At 40.8% G+C, this 18899-nt stretch overlaps 2 protein-coding genes across 2 annotated transcripts; both read right to left on the bottom strand.

Annotated features, from left to right (window-relative positions):
• Nucleotides 1-2542: 2542 nt before the first annotated feature.
• Nucleotides 2543-5604, bottom strand: LOC125557534 (lactadherin-like). Its single transcript, XM_048720200.1, has 4 exons — nt 5241-5604; nt 4300-4624; nt 2974-3037; nt 2543-2689 (listed from the first exon to the last, which is right to left on the bottom strand). Exons 1-4 carry the CDS (start codon nt 5521-5523, stop codon nt 2543-2545), a joined length of 819 nt encoding a protein of 272 aa, XP_048576157.1. The 5' UTR covers nt 5524-5604.
• Nucleotides 5605-11926: 6322 nt separating this feature from the next.
• On the bottom strand, nt 11927-15070 carry LOC116610286 (decapping and exoribonuclease protein-like). Its single transcript, XM_048719466.1, has 4 exons — nt 14418-15070; nt 13700-14105; nt 12158-12574; nt 11927-12105 (listed from the first exon to the last, which is right to left on the bottom strand). The coding sequence occupies exons 1-4, from the start codon at nt 14828-14830 to the stop codon at nt 12076-12078; spliced, it is 1266 nt and encodes a 421-aa protein (XP_048575423.1). The 5' UTR covers nt 14831-15070; the 3' UTR covers nt 11927-12075.
• Nucleotides 15071-18899: the final 3829 nt, after the last annotated feature.

The raw sequence follows: 18899 nt of genomic DNA, 5'->3' as shown, positions 1-18899 counted from the left end.
GGTCGAGAAAGAGTCAGATTCTCTACTTGTATCTGTCATCAAACGGGACTCCTTTCCTTCACATGCCCCACTTGTATCTGTCATCAAACGGGACTCCTTTCCTTCACATGCCCCACTTGTATCTGTCATCAAACGGGACTTCTTTCCTTCACATGCCCCACTTGTATTCAAACGGGACTCCTTTCCTTTACATGCCTCCTTTATTTTTTCGAAGATTTTTCTTAAGTAGGCTTTTCTGCGCCTTTTTAAGACGAATGACTGCTCTTTATCCAAATTATGCGTTCCTTTTGCGCTTTTCATACCAAAATACAAACAAAGCAGAACACTCCATATCACAAAGGCGATGCATACAGAAGCAGGCAAGAAGACACTAAGCCAAACGTTACTATTACTCATAATAGTGATAAAGATGTTGAAAGCTCTACGAAGAATTGACCCGCGATGTGCATTTCAGAGGTATTTGCTTGTGATTTAGATTAGTTTAGAATTTCATCCAAAAATATGCAGCCAAGACGCTAGTGATAGGCCCATGATAGGGTGTCAATGAATCGCTCAGCTGGAAAATAATGGAGCAATCTGACACAAACTATCGTACTTTCAAAGGACACAGGCTGACTAGGCTCCCACGGTTGAATGACACTTTTAACCTGGATTTTGCAATTGAAAATACTTAACAGTATATCTTTACCAGCACGTTTAGTCGTAAGGATCACATTTTCTCTTAAATGGTTTCCCTTATGCTGTTTTCTAGTTACTTTTCTTTTACTTTTTCTTCATCCCTTCAACAGTCGCTTTCGTTCTTTTGTTTTTTAGCGCATTTTTTCTCGCATTGTTAACTTCGGTTTTTCTCGATGAGCTTATCATCATTTTCAGTTTGTTTTTCTTTTTATTTCTTCGTTTGATACTTACAAAGGGTAATACCTGAATACAACTAATGGATTCACATGATTGTTTTTAAGACAAAGAGGGAGAGGCATTTACAATTTTTATTTACAATCATTATCGCACTGTACATTATCATTCTGTGAAACAAAGTCACGGCTTTGGTGACGGTTTTTCAAGATTATCTAATTTTTTTTTAAAAAGTGTCAAAGCATCAACAAAGGTGTACACCAAGTAAACCAGGGGCCGGTTCCTGACCTTTCAAGTTAGAATTTTCTGAAATAGATTTCCGTAAAGCGGCCATAGCGCGGAGCACATTCAGCATATACGTGCGCATATTCAGCGCATGTAGCTTTCTTTTCGCTCATTGGATGCTAAGCTATAGCAGGTCACGAAATCTGTCAAATTTTGTTGATAGAATGAGCGAGGATGTTGATGACGATAAATTAGGCTCGATTTCCAGCTCGTTTCTGTGAGCCCGCAGGCCGATGAGGCCTCGCAACGGCTGGAAATAGAGCCTATCAAAAAATGAGCGCTTATAGCATTAGAACGTTTGGTTAATAATTTTAAATATGGAACATAAGCACTTTATAAATATCAAATAGGGGAACTCATGTAAAAAATGTAAGTGTGTATAGGTGTATACAGGTTTGGATTGCATAGATAAAACGTAGCATAAAGCCGCACTGCACCAGTTTACTTCCGGAGGTCCGACGGAAACCTCAACCGTTAAAGACAAAAGAATCTATTAGAATCCGAGATAAAAAACAGGTCATCCGCTCTAAATTATCAATCACATCCTCAAAGAAACTTCCAATAAACACACTGCTTTCAATAATTTGAAGTATTATTCGCGTTTTCCGTTAAAAATTATCGGAGATTGCTATGTAATTGACCGGAAGTAAACTGGTGACAATGAGGCTTTAATACGTATCCTCGACTCCTGGATTGTGCATGCCAAATAACTGCCCCCAAACCGAGACTCGTTGAACCAAGAAGTCTGATTTGACACTTGGTCAAATTATATAGAAGAGACAACACCAAAAAAAAAAAATCCGTGACCCCTCTTTTTAAAATCCAAACACTTTCGACGCCCCCCATTTAGTCCTCGGAAATTTCTCGAGGCCACACCACAGCATCCTCACGTCCCCCCCCGCCTCGGGATAATTTATGAACTTTCCCTTACCCGAGACTACACATTTGGGTGATGGAAAAATTCTTATAAGATGTCCACTCTGTTTTGGTATTTATTCTCTTTTATTGGAACTCTCTCTTATTAATAATTTTGGGTAATTTTAGGTAATTTTGTGTGTTCAAAAAGTGATCGCTACCATTGACATAAATAATTAAACGTTATTTCTATATATCAAAATCAAGTTCCATCCTTTCTCTGAAGTGGGCTCTTTCGAATATTTCCTAGAATTTTTTCTAGAATGAAAACTATTATCTCTCAAGCTTGAAAAAATGGTTACAAGTACACAACAGTGTATTTTTCTGGTTTTAAGTCAAACCACTTGTGTTGCTGGTAAGTTGGTCTTGTCTAGTATTTAGTTTGCAATCGCGATGTACGTGGGCCACCTTCCAAACGACTTTATTGGGCTTTTCCATTTTAAGCAAAAACATTGAAAGATTGAAATGTGGACAAAAACGACAGTAAACCCTAACAGACAGCATATCCGTACAGTTCAGCTCTTATGCAGGTATTTCCTATCCAAGCCTGTGCTACAATCCTGACGTAACGCGCTTTGATGACAGGGGAGAACTCGTACATCACCACAGTGGTCTTATTGGAGTTTCCAGGGAACACCTGAAAAAAGGCGCAAATTGAAATTTAACAAGATAACACATGATACGCCCGTATGTAGACACTTCTTCGATGGATCAAATATGTTTAAAAAACATATAAGCATACATATGTATAAGTATTCATAAAAATTTAGTCAACATATTTACCACACACACGCCATTTTCGTCTCGACCACTTCGCTAGTTACTGTACGTGTCTTTATCTTAATCGCAACATCTAGGTCTTGGTAGCTCTGCCACTGATCTCCCGTCAGACTGTACCCCAAACTGTACACGTGTCCTTACCTTAATCAAGCCATCCTGGTCTTGATAACTCTGCCACTGATCTCCCCTCAGACTGTACTCCACACTGAACACGTGTCCTTACCTTAATCACGCCATTCTCGTCTTGGTAACTCTGCCACTGATCTCCCCTCAGACTGCACTCCACACTGTTACACGTGTCCTTACCTTAATCACGCAATTCTCGTCTTGGTAACTCTGCCACTGATCTCCCCTCAGACTGTATTCCACACTGGTCAGTCACGTGTCCTTACCTTAATCACGCCATTCTCGTCTTGGTAACTCTGCCACTGATCTCCCCTCAGACTGTTCTCCACACAGTACACGTGTCCTTACCTTAATCACGCCATTCTCGTCTTGGTAACTCTGCCACTGATCTCCCCTCAGACTGTACTCGACACTGTACACGTGTCCTTACCTTAATCACGCCATTCCCGTCTTGGTAACTGCCACTGATCTCCCCTCAGACTGTTCTTCACACTGTACACGTGTCCTTACCTTAATCACGCCATTCTCGTCTTGGTAACTGCCACTGATCTCCCCTCAGACTGTTCTTCACACTGTACACGTGTCCTTACCTTTATCACGCCATTCCTGTCTTGGTAACTGCCACTGACCTCCCATCAGACTGCACTCCACACTGTTACACGTGTCCTTACCTTAATCACGCCATTCTCGACTTGGTAACTCTGCCACTGATCTCACATCAGACTGTTCTTCACACTGTACACGTGTCCTTACCTTAATCACGCCATTCTCGTCTTGGTAACTCTGCCACTGATCTCCCCTCAGACTGCATTCCACAGTGTACACGTGTCCTTACCTTAATTACACCATTCTCGTCTTGGTAACTCTGCCACTGATCTCCCCTCAGACTGTACTCCACACTAAACACGTGTCCTTACCTTAATCACGCCATTCTCGTCTTGGTAACTCTGCCACTGATCTCCCCTCAGACTGTACTCCACACTGTACACGTGTCCTTACCTTAATCACGCCATTCTCGTCTTGGTAACTCTGCCACTGATCTCCCGTCAGACTGTATTCCACACTGGTCACGTGTCCTTACCTTAATCACGCCATTCTCGTCTTTGTAACTGCCACTGATCTACCCTCAGACTGTACTCTACACTGTACACGTGTCCTTACCTTAATCACGCCATTCTCGTCTTGGTAACTCTGCCACTGATCTCACATCAGACTGTTCTTCACACTGTACACGTGTCCTTACCCTAATCACGCCATTCTCGTCTTGGTAACTCTGCCACTGATCTCCCCTCAGACTGTATTCCACAGTGTACACGTGTCCTTACCTTAATAACACCATTCTCGTCTTGGTAACTCTGCCACTGATCTCCCCTCAGACTGTACTCCACAGTGTACTCGGTCACCCATTGGCTGTTAGAGGTTGGGCGCCCCTGCGTTGCTACATGGGTAACCCACGTGACTCGGCCCAGGTCCACCTGTAGATATTCGCCTTTGTTGCCTCCCGCGGCTGCCCACGCGCCTATGTGTTGTCCTGCCACAGGTTGGTTATTTAGGCGCGCGTGGTGAGAACCGTGCCCAGGGGTGTGCCAAGTTGATGAAGCCGTGATACTTGAGTCTGGAATACTGCCATCTTCCATCCCCAGAGGATGGGGTTTGTTGGCACAACCTGTCAAGGTTCACGGAGGTGTACATCGTTTTAAAGGAAGAAACGAAAGACCAAATTTGACAACATTTGGATGTAGCATTGATGATACCACTGGTGGCGTTTGACTTGTTCCACATATTTCTTACCTTTGAAGCCGAGCATAAACGTCTTTTGGGACAAAGACAGCTGCACCTATTATGCATTCTGTGCTTAGTCTCTGCGATCCTTCGCACAGAAAATGTTTATATTGTATATTCTACATAATAAGCACATAAGGTGTGTGAGGAGTGGCGCGTACCAAATTTATTGGAGTCGATATTTCAAGTGTAAATGTAATGTAAAAATATACAAATATGTTCATGTATCAACTAGCAGAAAACTGGGAAAAAACGATGCGTTATGTTCAATATTCCGAATGCCCAACATAAACACATTTTTCGTGGTATGACGAGTATGAACTTTAATTCAAATTTTTCAGAAAGTGCCGGACTTGCCGAATGTTGTTGGCCATACACACTTTGGTCTACTTTCCGAATTGACTAAGACAATTATTCTTTTCATTTTTATGACCTCTAATGCAAAAAGCTACTAATTCGGAGGCAATTCGTGTTTCCGGGTAATTTTGCCGTGTACTTACCATCTCTTATATCCGCGTAAACAGAGTTGTCCATTTTCAAGAGTTTGCGAGGCAGGTTTATGTGTGAAAACTTCATACGTTTGCATCTCCTTTTTTTCATGTCGTAATTGATGCTGGCGCAGTTTTCTTTGTCGTCATAGCAGAGTTTGTAGCATTCCCAAAGCTCTCCAACACCCGTCTCGTCGTAGGGAGATGCAAGGAGCGAGTGGCCAAACATGGAGTTCCTTGTTTTCTGAATGGCCGATGTTAGAGGGAAAACGACAACGCAAAGGAAGAGAAGCATGTCTCTTAGCTCTGTGTCTTCGTATGTTATGAGTAAAGTGGTTCACCTAATGGGATCCATCTTCTGTGTAAAGAAACCACGCTGGGAGATGATACAATTAATTTTTGTATTACGTTTTAAATTCACCATGATAAAAAAGCTCCTAAGGACATCCTTCAAGTATGTATCGACCCTTCTATGTAGTAGATTTCCATCTGGAAATCGCACATATTTACCCCCTTGGGACTTGTTTTGAAATCTAGTTTTGCGTTTAATTACTCATTTCTTATTTTTTCATTTTTTGTTTTGCTTTACAGAAGCGCAGAAGTTACCCAAAAAATCTTTAAAAAGTCCTGAAATCTTGCTTCCAATCTAATTATTAACCGAGCGCGAGAGGTTAATAAGTTATTTATTATATGGCTTTTTTAAATATTTGTACTAGAAGGAAAACTTAATATGCTGCTGAAGTGAAAGAAGGAACCCTATCTGGATTTACAAGCCACGAGTGCGAGCGAGTCGACGTCATGTGTGTTTGTTTTGTAAGGGGAGTTATCAGTTGCGCTGTTGGGGGTTCGGGGCTTAGCATTATCAAGTGGATTATGTTGGTCATCAGGGTCTTTGTTCATTTCATAGGTTACAGACCGCCCGAAAATATCGAGTACGCGTAGTGTGGGTAAGAAGTGCCGAAGAAAGATGCACGAAGTGCATCGCGAGCACGGAGAATGTATTCCTATTCAACTCGCGATTGATATTATTACGAAAAAACCACGCGCTTACCAATAAACACATCACGAGCTTATCAGTTAACACATTACGCGCTTACCAGTAAACACATCACGCGCTTACCAGTAAGCACAACACTCGCTTACAAGTAAACTATCTTACTAGTAAACAGATCACGCGCTTAACGATAAACACAACACGCGCTTACAAATAAACACAACACGCGCTTACCAATAAACACATCTCGCGCTTGCCAGTAAACACATCACTCGCTTACAAGTAAACACATCACGCGCTTATTAGTAAACACATCACGCGCTTACCAGCAAACACATTACGCGCTTACCAGCACACAAATCACCCACTTACCAATAAACACACCACGCGCTTATCAGTAAACACCTTACGCGCTTACCAGTAAACACATTACGCGCTTACCAGTAAACACATCACGCGCTTACCAGTAAGCACAACACTCGCTTACAAGTAAACTCTCTTACTAGTAAACAGATCACGCGCTTAACGATAAACACAACACGCGCTTACAAATAAACACAACACGCGCTTACCAATAAACACATCTCGCGCTTGCCAGTAAACACATCACTCGCTTACAAGTAAACACATCACGCGCTTATTAGTAAACACATCACGCGCTTACCAGCAAACACATTACGCGCTTACCAGCACACAAATCACCCACTTACCAATAAACACACCACGCGCTTATCAGTAAACACCTTACGCGCTTACCAGTAAACACATTACGCGCTTACCAGTAAACACATTACGCGCTTACCAGTAAACACATTACGCGGTTAGTAAACACATCACGCGCTTACCAGTAAACGCACCACGCGGTTACCAGTAAACACACAACGCGCGCTTACCAGTAAACACACAACGCGCGCTTACCAGTAAACACAACACTCGCTTACGGGTAAACGCTCTTAGTAGGGAACACATCACGCGCTTAACGATAAACACAACACGCACTTACGCCTAGTGCACACTAGCGACATATCGACATAACGACATGGGCGTGCGCACTCTTATGCCTAGTGAAAACTAGCAACATAACAACATAACGACATGGGCGCGCGCACTATGTTTAGCCCGACATAAACACATGGACATAATGACAAAAAAGAAAAAATATGTTTTTTTCTCTTATGTCGTTATGTCGAAGATAAGAGCGCGCGCGCCCATGTCGTTATGTTGTTATGTCGCTAGTGTGCACTAGGCATTATTTTCGACATAACGACATGGACATAACGACATAAGAGAAAAAACATGGACATAACGACATGGACATAACGACATAAGAGAAAAAACATGTTTTTTCTCTTATGTCGTTATGTCTATGTCGTTATGTCGAAGATAAGAGTGCGCGCGCCCATGTCGTTATGTTGTTATGTTGCTAGTGTGCACTAGGCGTTACCAATACAATAAACACAACACTCGCTTATGAGTAAACGCTCTTACTAGGGAACACATCACGCGCTTACCATAAAGAAAAAAAAGAACAAGAAAAAATTGTGCACTACAATGGTTTGACTTGATTGACTGTAAACATACTATCACATTGGGTAAAGTCTAGCAAGGCTTTACTTTCATATCCTAATATTTCTAAAGTTGATAAAGTTCCTCTTTCACAGTTTACTTATCCCCTAAAGGTGGCATAATGTAAAAACAAGGCTGGCGTGTAAGACCACATCGTCCCTTCGATTATGACGTTAGGTTCCCTGTCCGCGTCCCCTGTCATCATCTCTTTCGTGTCAAGAGGCCTTCTAAAGTAGCTTGGGTACATGCTGAGGCGAGTTTGGGTCTTGTTCTTTTGCATCTCGCTTGAGGTCGAGAAAGAGCCAGATTCTTTACTTGTATCTGTCATCAAACGGGACTTCTTTCCTTTACATGCCCCCTTTATTTTTTCGAAGATTTTTCTTAAGTAGGCTATTCTGCGCCTTTTTAAGACGAATGACTGCTCTTTATCCAAATTATGCGTTCCTTTTGCGCTTTTAATACCAAAATACAAACAAAGCAGAACACTCCATATCACAAAGGCGATGCATACAGAAGCAGGCAAGAAGACACTAAGCCAAACGTTACTATTACTCATAATAGTAGTAAAGATGTTGAAAGCTCTCCGAAGAATTGACCCGCGATGTGCATTTCAGAGGTATTTGCTTGTGATTTAGATTAGTTTAGAATTTCATCCAAAAATATGCAGCCAAGACGCTAGTGATAGGCCCATGATAGGGTGTCAATGAATCGCTCAGCTGGAAAATAATGGAGCAATCTGACACAAACTATCGTACTTTCAAAGGACACAGGCTGACTAGGCTCCCACGGTTGAATGACACTTTTAGCCTGGATTTTACCATTGAAAATATCCCTTTTGAACAATTAGTTAACAGTATATCTTTACCCTGTAGCACTTTTAGTCTTAAATATCACATGTTCTCTTAAATGGTTTTCCTTATGCTGTTTTCTAGTTTCTTTTATTTTACTTTTTCTTCATCCCTACAACAGTCGCTTTCGTTCTTTTGTGTTCAGCGCATTTTTTCTCGCATTGTTAACTTCCGTTTTTCAAAGGGTGACACCTGAATACAACTAATGGATTCACAATGCATTTACAATTTATATTTACAATCATTATTAGCACTGTACATACTCATTCTGTGAAACAAAATCATGAACCAATACGGCGTTGGTGACGGTTTTTTTCATTCTACAATTCATTGTTTACGTTCTGGGTTTTCAATGTTATCTAAAAAAAATGTTTAAAAAGTGACATTTTTTCTTCTCTGAATCATTAAAAAATAGTTCGTCCTGCGGCTTTATGATGCAGCTCATTTCATAAACCATACCTCTCGAAAAGGGTTGCAATAGCTGCTGTATTGTCTTAAAATTCCTTTTTGTTAAATCTGAGATAAATCATTTAATATCTCCTACATTGGGGATAAATTTAAAGCCCTACAATTCTTTTTTTCTGAAAAAGCGTTGCTCTATGAGGCCACTTTAGCAACTCCCTGCAGACCCACTACCACTTAGTAAAATGCAGAAAAAAAACATTATCTCATTAAAACAAATTAAAGAGCATTTAAGATGCTTGATGTAATGTTTCGTATGCATTGCATATAAATATTGAAATATAGATTTGAATAAAAAAATGTACACAAATAAAAACATCTTAGCTGTCAACCCAACTTGGACAGAAATTTTGTGAAATCAAGTGAAATACAAAAAATATGTGAAAAGAAATCCCAGAGAGAGCCAATGCGGGTGAATACAGAGAATGGACATTCTCACAAAAATTAGGCTTGTGATGGTGTCCAAAATCTTGTGACACCCGCCTAATGTGTGTGGACAGCTATGAAATATGCTGTGTAAAACTAAGCTTTCATACCATAGTTATTTCTGTACAGAACAGTGGTAATGAATTAGTCAACCTTCCTTCTATGGAAATAATATTGGCTGCCCCCCTCTTCCTCCAACTCTAGAATTAGACAGTAACTGTCTAACCCCCCAATTGCCTTGTTGCATAGCCTGTCACTCTAACATTATTTTTTGCCTAACCCTCTCACCTCCTCTGACTCTCTCTAGTATAGCACCAATACCAATCAATACAAGAATTGGGTACCTCTCCAATAGCGGTAGAGAGAGGGGCAGTATCCCAAAAGTTTAGGTACAGGAAATGAGATGATTATTATATTTTTCAGAGGTTGTTATCTTTTAGAGCTCGAAAGCAATCTTTTGGGTTCTATTTTTCTCCTTTAATCAAATATTATCTTTTGAGGCATCCAAAAAATGTTATCTTTTGAGGTATCAAATTAAGTCATGATATACCTATATAGGCATCTTTAAGGGTAATTTCTAAATCTTTTCAACACCAGTCCTGTACCAAAATATTGGGAATCCTTTGTAGCACAAGTACGTTTTAGTAATTCTTTATAAAAGTATGTGTATAGGTGTATTATCATACAGTCTCGTGGCATGTATTGCCTTCACAGCTAACACAAATGTCTACGCCATCAACTGTTGCCTTGTAATCAGATTTCTTGTCATCCGGCTTTGCTGGTGGAGCTATAATATTATTGTATACCAACTCATTTTCACGAGTATAACAGCAGGCATTTTTAACTGGACCAAATTCCTCCTCAGCCTCCTCCAAACAAAGGGACCCCATTGACTCCCCCTCCATAATTGCAGGGAGGCTTGGCTGATGCACATACTCCCCTTTCATGCATTTTTTGACATGTGCCGAAGCACAGTGAGTGCGCTCAATCTTCTTGCATCGTGCTGGTGGACCTTTTCTTGGGTCTCTGCACTTTTGAGACACCATCTTACACTTATTTGCATAATCATATTTACTGTACTGGAACTTTGGGAGAGTGTACTCGTTGCATATCGGGAGCTGTGTGTCGGATATCGGACAGTAGTCCAAGCCATATGATCCGTAATTCATCCCCACCAACCCTGATGGCCCTGTATAGCCCCAGTATGTGGAATCATCCTCGTATTTGCCCCCTAGTGTGCGATGAGGACTCAATTTATTGTGCCTTTTATCATGAATAACAGGACAACCAGTGTCGCGTTTCACACCTGCCTCAATTCCGGACTCTTTGTCTTTGTTTTGTTTTTCCTTTTTCGGCTTCCAGTAACAGTAATACCAGCAAACACAAATGATGATTACAATTAAAAGTACTGAGGTCAATAAAGGCCCAAGCCAGTTGGGGAAATCGCCAGCCATAATATAATAAATAAGTTGAAGAGCTCAGTCGATTTCCGCTGTTGCACGCTTCTATAAGTTCAAGCCAGCACGAACTAATGAAGAGATAGTCACGATCAAAAAAGAATTCGCAAAATAATCGATTTCCCTCAAGTTTCCATGGCATCAGCTCATTCTTCACATTCAAAGTCGTCGATAATTTCGCTGTAACCGTTCAGTACATCATTTCGTATCACAACAGAAAGAGAATTCAGTAGTGTTTGTACGATGAAAGATAACAAGTTTCTATCACGCTTTCGGGGTCAAATTTCACCAGAACAAATCCATAAGCTGTATATATATATATATATCACTGGAAATTAGTCTTGTTCGCACTGAAAGTGTTATTCGCTGCAATCGAAAAGAAGCTCACCGATTCCCACCGATCACGTTTTACTAGTCTCGATTGTGTTGTTGAGACAATAATGCATATTCATGATCCACCGGATGGAGTGACGCAGAAGCAATGTTCCGTGACTCCTTAATAAATCTAATACTCGAAACGTGCTACTGTCATTATTCCTTACTAATATTGTTCCGTGCACGAAAAAGCGTAGCACACGAAGAGTTTTTTTTATTATAAATACCGTAGGCGGGAACCCTGGGACGAATGGGACGCAACCGACAGCTCAGGCGAAGTCTCACACCGTGCGTGCGGTGAGAAGGGAGTGAGGGGGTTTGTTTTTAAAGGCTATTTTTGAAAACAAAATAGACCTGCGAGACCTACGGTCAACATAAAAGCACAAAAATAAAATGGGGACACTATATTTTATTGAACATTTCAAAATTCTATCTTATCATCAAATACCAGGTCATAGGTCACAACTGCCCGCAAAGTACGCTGGATCCTCTAGCATGATAATACATGGGAGCATCTAAAGAAAAATTCAGGTTGAAATCCGGAGCAGAAAATGACATCCTTACAGTAGCTCCATCTAGAATCTTTTTTATAAGAATATACAATGAAAATTAATTACCTTTTTAATTACTGACGCAGTCAAATTATTCCATTGCCTAGTTACCCACATAGTTTCTTATCTCTGCACGTGCAGGGTGGGGTCTTATATTCCCCTGCACTATTACTTATTACAAGTATTACCATCTATCACCTGATTACCCCTCAAAACACACAAGTAACTATACAAAATTGATTTCAAATGTCTTAATATACCACTCTGGCAAAAGCTTATCCTCCCCATTTGTAAATCCCTGGTATTCCACTTGTTTGAATGGAGAACTGAATGAGAAAAGGTAAACTCTATTTGGGTCGTCCAACACCACCACAGAGCGCAACCAGCATAGAAACTTTTCCAGGAAGTTGAAGCAGATGGTTGAATCCCACATGTTTCGTTGGTTTTCAAGGAGATGGGGTATTTCCAGGGTGTTGTAAGTTTCGAGTTTATCCACATGACCGTAATCATGACGGAAACCAGCAATGATTTTTGGCACTCCTGCCAGGTAAGACTGTGCCCACCATTTGAGTAGCTTGTAGCGATTGAAAGACAAGTGCTGTTGGTGATTCTGTGGAGCATGAGACGTCTTGAGCTCGATGTAATTTCCTGGCGATTCTTCTGTTTCCTGTAAAATGTGGGGCCAAGAAGTTAAAAAAACACAGCAACAAACAACAAAGAAAGTTACCATATTTACTCATGTATAATACGCATTTATATATAATCCTGTACACACCTTGATTTTTTAGACCATTTTCAAAAATTAGAAAAGTAGCTATATTTCACAAAAATCCAAGATTCAAAATATGTGGAAAAATTATATGTTAATAAAAAAACAAGCATACTAGAGGCATAGATATTTTATGTCCATGTTTTTATTTACATCGGCACAGGGTTTAAATACCTTTTATTAACTTATTTATACTCAATACTCAAGAGCCTTCATTGTTTTTGTTATTATGCAAATGTTTTACCTCACAAATAAGAAGTGTATAAGAAATGTATAATACGCACCCCAATTTTCGAGGTCATTTTCACATGGAAAAGTGTGTATTATACATGAGTAAATACAGTATACACCGAAAAATAACAAGGACAGTTACAAAAAATTTCTCAAAAAAGTCTAAAGTTCACAGTAAAATGACTGCATATTATTGTGATTTGAAGAGAAATGTGTTCCATCCTTCTACTTCAAATTTACAGAAAAGTCTTCTTTCTACAGTAGCATGGGGTAAAAAGCTGAGACCAAAAAATACCAGACAAAGTTTTCTAAGTCCCCCAAAAATAAAACCCCAAAAATATGGTAGATACTTCCCAACATGCTAATGTATGAGTAGCACCATGGGATCAAGGTCTTCTGGAGGCATCACAAGGTCAGGTGTGTACACAGGGGGGGTGCGCTCTCAACCCCCTTAGCGGCCAAAAAGTGGGTTATTTCTTATAAAGTCATCCTCAAATACTATTTTTTTCAAATGATAAATATCGCCTGAAGGTACTGGTTATAAGGGCTATTCATACCAAGGCACAATAGATGAGAGTAGCACTTGAGCGGGGTGGTCTGTGAGCGGGGTGGTCCGTGAGCGGGGTAGTGGATGCAGTGTGGAGAGGAGGAATTGTTGTGGGAGACATGAAACCGTGAGGGTAAAGAGTGCTAAAATGGTAGTGAGGTGGGTTTATAAGAAGGAAGTGGAAACATCAGGTACAAAGTCATTTTATATAGTCCATAGCAGTAATCTATTTATGTAGGAATTACCTTAGTGCAGCAGTCTATCTCGGCACCAAACACCAGGGAATGACTCTCCAGTCTTGATCTGACCACCGACACATAAGCTTCTGAATTATTGACAGGCTTAGCTGAAGCGCCACCCTCTGATGTTGACGCAGTAGATGTCGATGCTCCCATCACTGTTTCCCTCTTGCCTCGTTCAGACACAAGCTTTGTGACATATGTTTCAAATTTATGCCCCCAGTAACACATTTTTTTATGTCGCTCGTCCATGTTCCTTCGACAAACCTTTGCCTCCTCAGTTTCTACATCAGTGAAGTATATAGTGCCCTTGAATTGGGTTGCAGCCATTTGCCAGGGCTCTTTGGTCTCGTATGGAGTGCAGAGCAGCTTGGTGAGATCGCCCCTCCATGTCACAAAGTCGGTGTTCAAACTGTTAAGACCATCACCATTGTAGTCATTGTCATTGAAAAATGAATTGGTATTAACATAGGTATTTTTAGGGTAGCAATTTTTGGTTGTGCAGGTATTGTAAGGGGTATTTTTTAAATTTCCTGACAAGCATCTCTATCACGAGCATCTTTATCACGTTTACCCTGAAGAACCCCCCACCCACCCCGTTACTATTACCTTACTACCATCACTTCTACATCGTCCAATTATAATAAATAATCAATATCTAAACCATTATGATTAACGTCAACATCTCAATAAATAATAATCTCAAAACACTTCTAGTACTCACCTCTTCGTTGCTGGTCTGGCATCTGCGGCTTGTCCATTCTCTACCCTCTCTTCACCCGGTAGTGCAAATTTCTCTCTGTGAGCACTAATCCACTCTAGCAAATGACCTAGTCCCTCTTTCACATCTTCGTCTTTCGCTTTGAACTCTTTATATCCTTCGCTTAGATCGAAGGAGATCTTATCAGGGGGGTCAAAATACTTCAACTGATGACTGTCATCGTGAAATTTCCTATCTACATCCAAGGAAAAGTGACCAATTTCTGATGGTTGAAGAAAGTACGGGAAACTCGATCGATACGAATCTATTGGAGTAACCGCTAATGTTTTATCCGGTTCCGTTTTCGCTGCTTCCTCCCTTCGCTCCCGCTTAGTATCATCATGTTCTTTGGGATCGTTTTCATATCTTCGTCTCATTTTGAAGCTTCGTTGGTGTAAAAATCAACCTTTTTTTTAAATCTAAAGACGAAGTCACGAAAGCAAGGAGAGAACAAAAAAGATGGCTCCAGCAGAAAAAGCCAGGCGTTTCCCGATTGACGGCGCGAGCTGGGTACAAGACTGGGTGATAGCAACTCGGTGATTGTAAAGCTTTGAGCCAGCTTTGTTATAAGTATAAGCGCGAGGAGATTTATTCTGTCGTGATAGGTAGTCGTCTTGGTAGTGGCGAGGTGTAATTTATGCGTGTCACACTTGACCCCTCCCCCCCCAAGGGGATTGAAAATCCCGGGGGCTGGGTGGGGGCTCAGATGCCCAGTTATTTGCAGAGGGGAGGAGGGGGGGGGGGGGGGGGGGGGGGGGTAAATGCCCTTTTTCCTAAACAGTTACTGTAATTATCTTTTTCCAGGGGGTTGGAAATTCCAGAGGGGTGGGGGGTCATACCTCCGACCCCTCAATAGGGGGGTATGGATATTTTCTGGAATTACACAATACTAGAATACCCATCGTCTTCGGGCGTCGGGCCTCAGGGACCCAGGACGACGTGGTCTGGGTCCCCGAGGATCACCACGCTTCGCTAATCCTTCAACTTCAAGAGAAACTCTACCAAGATGGCGCCTAATTTTATTTGCTACAATAACACAGTCGGAAAAAGTGTTTATAGTGTATACAAGCAAGGAAAAACATTCAACTGAACAAAAAACTCAATTCAGATTCGTTTGACCTTTCTAAGTGACGGGTGATGGAGGGCTCTTTTTTTTTTAAATATGCGAAAAAAAAATACGACCCTCCCCTTAGACAAACGAAAAAAATGGGACCCTCCCCCAGTAATAGGAAAAAAAGAGTTTATCTTCACCAAGAGACCATGATGTAAGAGAACGAATCCCCCGTATTAGGGTATGTTCCAATGATGACGCCTGTAAAATCTATTTTTAGAACAAGCAGTTATTACTGCTCACGTTTCCTAGCAACAAGAGTCTTACGCGCGATCACATCTTGAGCAATGTGAAGGATGTTTCGGAAATCTTTTTGACCGAAAATACCTTCCTTTTTTACGAACGCTGTAAAAATGATCTTCCATAGAGTACGCTGGAGCCAATCAACCGTTTCTGGGACATTGAGATGCATAAAGTGCGTGATTTTAGGCTCTGGGATCAACTTCCCCAGTAAAAGTTTTCACTGCTGATTCGCAAATTACTTATAACACAACAATCAATCATAAATCTGTGTTTACAAAACACAATTCTCTTCCAATTCACTTTTAATGAAAAAGATACATCCAGAACTTAATACCATTATATTCACACCGATATTACAAATAAAAGATTTCAAGTCTTTATAATGAAGTAGATCTTATTCCAGTGACAAGGGTTTCTTGAGTGACATGATTTCTGAACATTTGCGTGAAAAATTGAAGTTCATTCATCTGAAAATGTTATAAATCAAAGAAAAATAAAGGCCTTCTTGTATTAAAATACATAGCATAGACTCTGAGAATGCCTAGGTATTCTATCTCACCGAATTGCAGAGAAAAAGAACTTTTTAGGAGTCTGCACGATGCATCTTGAATGAACTCCAAATTCACCGTCTCCCCGACGTCTTCCCGTTCAATTATTTATAAAACATTTAGATAACTGTACATTAGATAACTTAACAGATAACAGGACACCACCCCATGAGTAGCATTGTAATCATGAGCCTTGAAGAGAAGCTAAAAGGATAAAAAAAGGTAGCGAACGAAGTAAAGAAGTGCAGAGGGAAAAAATTTGGTGTGAAATTGTACTAGCTCGTGGTGCCCATAACCAAATATGGCGCGACGAACCATGTATGGATGCTATGATTGACAAGCTCGCGCAATCTAAAAATAGCTTTCTTGGACGTTATCATGGGCCACGGGGATTCGTTCTCTTATATCATGGTCTCTTGTCTTCACCCAAAGATGTGTATTTATGTTGAAAAAAAATCGACCTGCTGCAACAAGTATTCAGACACGATTCGATCAAAAAGGTTTCTAGACCTTTGGGTATTTGGAGCAGCACCTCTGTAAAGCCTTCCATGAAAACTGCTTCAAAGAAGAGCTGGACAGCGTTTTTTATGATGATTTTGATAAGAAAGTTTTAGAAACTCAATTATTAACTCTCAGGCAATTGTATCTATATCTATTTTTTTTTGGGGGGGGGGGCAGCATCTTATCGTCTTCCTTATTCATCTTATGGTCTCACAACCATATAACAAAACTGAGAGTACTGATGGCTTCATCTTCGTTCTTCCTGTGATCTTTTTCGAGCTCCATATTCTTCTCAGTCTAGTGCCTGCACCTATTGCTTTTGACAGCCTATTCTTGAGGTCTTCCATTCTCTATGTTTGGATTAAGGACCGATACCTAGCTTATTTTGAACTCATGGGCCTTTGGTGGTGATGGTGATAAAAAATAGTAACCTCACCTTCGGCCATTTTTAAATCATCATTTTTTGACTCATCAGAGTTACGGGATAAAATTGAACTCTATCTACCCCACGCCCCTTCTACAGCACTTGTCTGACAATGAGTTTAGAATATATGATGCTAAGTAATTTTACTTGTTAATTACACGAATTGTTTTTAAGAAACAACAACGGCCAACAACCCCCCTATTCACTTTTACTAAAAAAAAGTCCCACCACATACTTTCAGGAATCTTGTGATTTGTTTGATTCGTTACTGGCTATTTATCCGGTGATAGACAGCGAGTAACAGGGCCGTAGCAGGGGGTGTGGCACTGCGGGCACGTGAACTCCCCATATTTTCAAAAATTATAAGGAAATGATCAATAGGGGCGTGGCCGTGCCCCCAATATTGATGTTTCTTTACTTTACCTCTCCAATATTTCGTAGTCCGCTACGGTATCGCATACCGGGTTCTGAGCACAGAAATGGTGGCTTTATCAAACATTTTGGTGAACTTTAGAAGCACACTAGCATACACACATTGGCACCAGTCGGCCCAAGACGGGACGCTAGCACAGTATATTACCCGTGCAGTTCGGCAACCATGGACAGCTGTTTCGTCCTTATTAGGACTCGTCAGCATGGCATAGCACATTTTGGCATAGAATATCGAAGGTAGTATGAGAGAGTGAATGAGAGAGTAAGAGAGAGTGATTTTTACTCTTTATTCGAGTTGAACAAAATACATTCGCAAGCCGTGTTATAAGTAATGTTATTGTTTCATATCTTTGGAGACTATGTTTTGAAGACCATACAGGTAGAACATTCAAAGGTTACTGAGGAGACGCAGAGTTTTCTTCAATGACCATGCGTACTTCCATTCTAGGCATTTAATGTATGAAATATTGGTATATGGCTTGTGTTTGACTCGCAAAGTAATATACGAGGCAGATGGAGCAAAGAAATATTTCTCACGAAATATTTTGAAAAAAAAATAGGACACTCCAAAAAAAACTTAAGCCCCCCCCTTTAGACAAACGAGAAAAATTAGAAACCCCCCCCCCCGAAATAAGAGCACTCCCCCCACCCCCGGTAATTAATGACACGTCCCTAAACTAATATAGAATTGAGAACTGGCGACATTTAGCAGCATATTGTAGAAAATTCACTGGTACTAAAATTACGGCAACAGAAAACATTAAACCGACAACAAAGCTCAATTCAGATTCGCTTGCCCTTTCTCAACAAATATAGGATAATTTGAACTCAGTAGGTCAACAATTTACTGGGTTATTTGAATAAATTGGAAACTGTCGGGCATTTAGTCCATGGAGGACCTTTCCCGACTGTCGGGCATATAGCCATTGCGAATAAAATAAGCATTAGTAGTACATGACCTTTTTAATTATATTCTGTGATGGAGTTGATGAGGTGGTGCTGGAAGCGGACAAGTTTCAGGTGGATTCGTTCGGTCTTGCTGAATAGCGGAGTAAATTGCAGGCCCGTACCCATCAGTGCAGGGGGTGCGAACGCACCCCACCCCCCCCCCACCCCCCCCCCCCCCCCCCCCACAACGGCTATTTGTAGACAAAACTATAAAGAATAAGCTAGATCACTCTGGTATG

Source organism: Nematostella vectensis, chromosome 12, assembly GCF_932526225.1.
Source record: "Nematostella vectensis chromosome 12, jaNemVect1.1, whole genome shotgun sequence".
Lineage (NCBI taxonomy): Eukaryota > Metazoa > Cnidaria > Anthozoa > Actiniaria > Edwardsiidae > Nematostella > Nematostella vectensis.
This window is presented reverse-complemented; position numbering and strand designations above follow the sequence as displayed.

Excerpts from the sequence above, each read along its gene's own strand:
- LOC125557534 (XM_048720200.1), bottom strand. The coding sequence starts at position 5,523 with ATGCTTCTCTTCCTTTGCGTTGTCGTTTTCCCTCTAACATCGGCCATT. Across the intron at positions 3,038-4,299 it reads TGGCAGAGTTACCAAGACGA|TGTGGAGTACAGTCTGAGGG; the intron begins GAATGGTGTTAT and ends ACACGTGTTCAG. Across the intron at positions 2,690-2,973 it reads ACCAGGATGGCTTGATTAAG|GTGTTCCCTGGAAACTCCAA; the intron begins GTAAGGACACGT and ends GCCTTTTTTCAG.
- LOC116610286 (XM_048719466.1), bottom strand. The coding sequence starts at position 14,830 with ATGAGACGAAGATATGAAAACGATCCCAAAGAACATGATGATACTAAG. Across the intron at positions 14,106-14,417 it reads GCCAGACCAGCAACGAAGAG|TTTGAACACCGACTTTGTGA; the intron begins GTGAGTACTAGA and ends TGGTCTTAACAG. Across the intron at positions 12,575-13,699 it reads AGATAGACTGCTGCACTAAG|GAAACAGAAGAATCGCCAGG; the intron begins GTAATTCCTACA and ends CACATTTTACAG.